The sequence below is a fragment of the Eleginops maclovinus genome, chromosome 16 (genome assembly GCF_036324505.1).
Source record: "Eleginops maclovinus isolate JMC-PN-2008 ecotype Puerto Natales chromosome 16, JC_Emac_rtc_rv5, whole genome shotgun sequence".
Taxonomy (NCBI): Eukaryota; Metazoa; Chordata; class Actinopteri; order Perciformes; family Eleginopidae; genus Eleginops; species Eleginops maclovinus.
Genome location: NC_086364.1, coordinates 7,942,961 through 7,949,338, shown reverse-complemented (window position 1 = coordinate 7,949,338; position 6,378 = coordinate 7,942,961). Strand labels below are relative to the sequence as shown.

At 38.1% G+C, this 6,378-nt stretch overlaps 1 protein-coding gene across 7 annotated transcripts in view; it reads right to left on the bottom strand.

Annotated features, from left to right (window-relative positions):
• Positions 1 to 435: 435 nt before the first annotated feature.
• axin1 (axin 1) overlaps positions 436 to 6,378 on the bottom strand; it is a 33,058-nt gene continuing 27,115 nt past the window's right edge. For all 7 annotated transcript variants that reach the window (XM_063904652.1, XM_063904653.1, XM_063904654.1 and 4 more), the window contains 3 exons: positions 6,149 to 6,256; positions 4,071 to 4,220; positions 436 to 3,376 (listed from right to left, as the gene is read on the bottom strand). In XM_063904652.1, coding sequence (XP_063760722.1) covers positions 3,250 to 3,376; positions 4,071 to 4,220; positions 6,149 to 6,256 — 385 coding nt within the window. In that variant the 3' untranslated portion in view covers positions 436 to 3,249. The remainder of the gene's footprint in view (positions 3,377 to 4,070; positions 4,221 to 6,148; positions 6,257 to 6,378) is intronic.

Below are 6,378 nucleotides of genomic sequence, written 5' to 3'. Positions count from 1 at the left end.
ATTTGGAGTTTGCATAAACAAACGGAGAAAAAGACAGGAGTGTTTTTAGTGTCAATAGGTTGCTGCTCATTCAGGAATTGAGTCAATGTATTTAAAACCGTAGGGAAAGTTATTCAGTTTTGTTTTTAAATTCAGAATACACATTATTTATTCTCTGTATAATATCTGATGCATGTTCACACAGTTCTGGGGGGGGGAGAGAACCTCTGATATGACTACAGATTTTGAAATATCACCGATAAACTAAGAATGCCATCTTCAGTCTGTGAGGTAGCACTGCAGCTATGCTTCAAAACACAGATGCTCTATCCGTAGCATTCTGACATTGTTGGAGCAACCTCTAAATTGTTAAACAAATACATTTTGCTAAAAATGCAAGTTATTGTCCAACCAATGACAATGAAGGATTGGGTGAATAACACTCAGAAGTCAGGCTCTGGTTTATTGCATGAATTTATTGTCTGGGTACCTTTAAACGGTAACCATGCTAGGTATGAACAGAAACAGGTCCAGGGTAGTGAGTGGGCTGCTGGCTGATGACAAATTTGTACATATTTACAGAGAAAAAAAAAAGTGGAAATGTGACAAACATTAAACAATAAAAATACATCTAAAAATAAATCCCGGTATTTATGCCCCCACGTGTGTGAAAGTCACACAGCAGATGTCATTAGCATAGTAGTAAAGGCACTCTGATGTTTATTATATACATTACATTGATCTTAAATAATAACTTTTGGGGCTTTCACAGTAAGAATCTTCACAGATATGACATTTCAAATGAAATAAAAATCAAATCAAGATAATACTTATAGTATTTAACTTGATTATGAACTCAATAGTGTATAATTTAACAATGCAGTATATATTAAACTGATTTAAGTTAAGAATCTAAAAAAAAAGGCAGCATTGATAAACAGCTTGCGAATAAACAACATCGTTTTGACAGTGGGTTTTTGAGCAACGACACACGATACAGCACTCTGGTTTCAAGGTCCAGCGTCTATTAAAGGCTTTCAATGACTAGGGACAGGGAAATACACAGAGACCTTGACTCTAAATGTCATGTTGCTTTCCAGATTTGTTTGTTCAATTCCAGTGCAAACGTTTCATTTATGGAGCCAAATAGCAGGGACAGGAAATGTATTTTTGCCTGAGACATTTTTCAGCGAGGCGATAATAAGAATAACGTCTGAATCTCTGCAGATTTTAGGATTCGTCCCGTGTGACAAGTTGCATCAGGAAATGCACACCTTGTTCATTGCAAAAACATTCTGAATCTTCATGCTTAAGCTTAAATATAACATAACAACAACTAAGTGCCGCCACAAAATGAAGGTATATATCAATGTGTGAGAATTCAAGAGCGCGCCTATGGCAACTACCATCTACTTTATTCTCTTTGGTGTAACCTGATCTATCAACAGTAGATCATTTGCACTAAACAATTCATTACTGCTAGGCACACGATGTAGCCGCGATTAGCTAGAGCAGGCTACAGATGAGAGATCAGCCCCTTCTAAACGGATACAAAGCAGTGATTAAAAGAGGGTTAGTCTTGGGGATCTCATAAATGAACACATACATGGAGCTACAATTAATAAATACTAGATGTAAACACGATAAACGCAACATTTCAGTGTCTGTTAGCACTCCTCTACACCGACTGTAAAAAGGTAGCACTCAAAGTGGGTTTAAATATGCCTTAATGTGAAACTATATCTAGGTTTCATAGTATTCTGATGACATTCACTGGCCTCTCATTCAAACGCTGTGATATGACTTCTTCAAGGAGCCTCTCTTCCACGAAAATGCTTCCCTTCCACGAAAAAAAAACCAACCTCGAAAGCTGAAGTGAGTACTCAACTTTTCAGTGTGGAAATAATTTAAAGAAAACTAGAAAAAATTCACCACTAAATATTCATTGGCCCTTACTATTATTTTCAATTTATAAACAAGATAATATTTCTAATTCAATCAGGATTAACATAATTGGAATTGTAGAAACTTTAGAAAAATGGTCTCAACCATATTGAATTTCAGCCTGATTAACTGACTGAGTATAATAAATACAAATTTGAATTGGATAAAACCCTGAAAAGGCTTCTAAAAACCTAAATGTCCTAAAGTGTGGACTCTAGTTGTTTTAATATTTTTCCAAATGATTAAAGGGGACAATTAACATAAAGGGCCAGTGTCGTTTTGGGATTAGGGACCCAACCTGCATAGATATTCACCCTTTTTCACAGTATTATTGCATCTGCTGTGTTAATTTGTTAGACAATTTTCTTACAACTTCAATTTAGTTGGGGTAACAACAGTGACGCACGTGTACATAAACATAGCTAATGGCTACCTGCCATGGAGCATACAACAAGGAACCATCAAAATGAAAACCACCTTTGCAGTATGCAGTTATGCAAGCCAATACAACAATAAATGATAACTGTGTGGTGTTGTTAGGAATCAGAAAAACACACAAAGTGTTAGCTCTAAAACTGATCTCCTGCAGTGCGGTAACTCACAATAATGTTGTTAAAGTACTATTTTAGGACACCAGGCTGTGTGCTGGACTGCAGTACACTCTACAGGGGTTTCCATTTTTCTGGCCACTTATGTTGGTGCTTTAGAAATTCACATTGCAGCCTACACTGAGACATATTCAGTGGCGTACCATACAATGAAAGTGCAGATTGAATACCATAAAATTAAGTGTTATTAAAGTGAAGTATTAAAAGCAAAAACAAACAATAGAGTCATCCCTAAAAAGGATTTGATCGTCTCCAACAGGGGCCACACTCCTGCTTCAATAGGATTGAAAATGAGCATTTTAAATACTTAAATAGATATAAAATGTTGTTATCTTTTAACACAAACTGTACACATCTGGTACCAATACATATAAAAATGACAAGAGTGGTTACTTTAGAAAGGGCAACCTCTGATACGTCATATCAAAAATATGTTGCTTTAGTAGCACTTTTGTTCTTCATCTAGTAAACTTTACAATGCTACATTACACTCCGACCAAGTGAATGAGGTCCTTTTTCTTTCCTTCTAGTCCAACGTCACTGCAGTGGTTCTCCCCGAGCCTCACAACTGCTGTGACCACCGCTCTGCTCTTCAACATCCACTTTTCCCGTGTCACTTTCCTCTCATGCTCCTTCAGATTCAATCCCAAAACACTTCCTCTTCAACCTCCAATTGTTCCGCATCCATCACGCGCTGCCTTCCTCTTCAACGTGACCTTCAATCTATTTTTTCGACTTTCCCGATGATCTTCTCCTCAAAGATGGGCAAGATAGCGTCATCTTCACGTACCTCTTCAAACACCACCCCACAGTCAAACTCGTCGCTCACCTTCTTGAAATAATACCTGAAAGAAGACGGGGAACGCAGTTAACTTCTCCAGGTTAACAGCTGTGACTGTTACAGTGCGTTCAGCGGGGTTATAGACTCAAGTTTCAAACTTCAAAGGATTTTAGATTCACTTGAGGAAATTACCATTACATCGTGCTAAAATGAATCACCTAAAATGGTATCAGTGAAGCAGAACTGTCCTTTCAGAGTTATACATTCAATTGCATTGAGTTAAAGATGATCGCAAAAATGATAAACTGTATTTAGGAAATAGATGCAGTCGCCATGACGCCATACAATGGTTTATAGACACATGTTTTTAAGACTTGAGCAAAAGGCTAGCTGACACTCAATAATATTGATGTGCTACTTTCTTTCCCATATATCACCAATACAATTATAGCTCTAAGACTGATTTTAATTCAATCTTACTTATTAAACTAGAAGAGAGTTATTCATAACTTACACTGCAACTTCTATTAATGTATTTTATATATTAGCTTGTTTTATGTTTACTCTTTGCTTTTTAATATACATCTTATATGTATTTGTATTATATTATATGTATTTCGGCTACACTATTCCTTAAGCACTTTCATTTGCCTTGTTTTGAAAGGTGGTATATAAATAACGATTGCCTTGCTTTGCCTAAACATTTTTAGTTTAGTTTGAAGATAACCACAGATATCAAACAGCAGAATAGATCTCACCTGTAATTTCCTTTCTTCGTCAGCAGTTCTTTGAACTGGCCCAGCGTGACGACCCTCCCTTTGACAGACGTCCTGTACGGTATCAGCTCCTCACAGAAGTAATACGCCACAGTCGTGTTTTCACAGGGATGCTTCTTAGTGGCTTTGTGTCTGCAAAGGGAAAAAAACAGAAGCATATTGAGAAGCATTCCTATTATTTAAGTCCACACTTCTAATTAATGGAGGACATTTTCGATAAATAAATAAAAGGACCCTAGCTTTTAAAATGAGTCATGATTCTGAATCAATCATTTCCTGACAATAACATGCACTTGAGTTAGTTCTGCACTTTCTGATATGCTTTTACCTAACCTTGAAAAGGGAATGAGGACTGCAGTCATTCCAAAAGTTGCTTCTTAAAGATCAAACTTTCTAATCAGTATGTGCAATCACAGTTACTGAGTGAGGAGAGACACAACGTGGGCTAACATCCTCTAGCTTTCTGCTTCAGCTAATGTCTACCAATAATCAGTTCTGAGGGAACAGCACTGAGGACAGAAAACTGAGATACATGGTAAACAAGAAGCACTGATACAACAGGATATTCAGGTGAAGAGCAAACAAATCACCCCAAGTGGAAACAAACATTTCACACAATGTAGTTGTTTTCGTATTTGCGAGAACAACATCCAGATGAAAAGTGTTCACAATAAAGTGTGCTATCAGGGTGTCAAAACCACCTACAGGCAGACAGCAGTAGGAGGGATGACTGCTACGCTGCTGATGTCCTGAGTGGGTGTGCCATGCAGCACAATGACAATAATCTTATCCTCCATCATCTCAGATGTTTTTCACCTGATATCTTGTGTAGAAACTTGAACAACAACATAACAACTTCTGTTTATGTCCCTGGAATGAAGCTGACATTGCAGGGACACTACTAGTTGTAAGGCAGGCTAGTATAGGAGGGATCAGTTGTTATACCGAAAAGCTTCTCTCCCCCTTTTCCCAAAATTCCAGGTGTTGTGAAAGTGATGCTTTCACATCAATATAAAATAGATATGAAAGAGAGAATTACGACCTGTTTAACTTCCCAACACACTAGCTCGAAGCAGCCTATGATGTAAAAATAAACTACTGTATCAAAGCAACATTTAAATACAATTTAAATCTTGTGTTCTGTGAATTGTTATATCATGTTTTTATGCTGATTGAAAAAGGTTTGACCTGAATTGAGTTTCTTGTTCTCCGTTTTATTTTGTGATGTGTGTATGAAAGGTGCTTTACATATAAAGCTTTCTTATTACTATTATTATGTCCTTATATTTTAAGTGTGTGTCATTTTGCAAATAACCACTTAAAAAAACGAAAGAAAAACGGTATTCTCAGTGTTCTAAGAAAAGAATCAGAGATTTTCTGAAAAGATATATGATACTTTATTTATCCGATTTCTGTCTATAATTCCTCAATGCTGGCTCTGAACCCCTCTCCTGACAGGTCCCGCTGGAAGTGCCACACAAGCCTTCATCTGCCTCTTACACAGTTCCCCTACCTCTTACACAGTTCCCCTGCTTCCCTCCATGTGTTAAGCACCCATCTGAGTTTCTGGTAAGACCTCAAACAGAAAGAGCAGACTCTCTCCCCAATACTTCTGCCTCTGAAAGAACACAGACATCTTTTCTACTTCCTCTCTAATCGTCTCTCTGGTGCTTTTGGGAAATAACCAGCGGGGGATCTGATGAGTTCTCTACAATCAAGTCTGGTGCTTAAGAGTATTTTTCTGTAAAGGACAATGAAAAATTATTTTCCCACAGACTGCTGGGTGTTAAAATCATAGATGGACTTTAACCTGTAAATCTAAATCAATAAACAAAACAACCAACTGAAGGATAAAGTGTGGGACACAACATGATGACATCACAATAACAGCACACACCCAGAGGAGGGAACTACGGTAGCTGATTTCTAAACATCTATTTTTGTAGCTCTACAAAAATACACCCTCCTGGGTGATTCACTAACAGTGATGGGAATGGCTAGTGATGTTGGTGGCTGTGACCTATGGGGGGGGGTTTCGTGATTGTGGGAAAAGGACGTACTCGGGCTGGGAGAGCTCGCTGTCAGAGACGGCGGGCACCACGCTGAGCGGAGGGAACAGTGCCGGCCTGACGGCGGTGCGACCCCTCTGGATCACCTCCATCACATACCTGAGGGACCCAACAACCCCAGCAGTTAGACACACACCGGCAATAAGGAGCATACAGAATAGAGAACAAAAGGGTACCTTATTAAAGACAAAAAGGATAGCTACATCTCCTTCCTCTGTAAT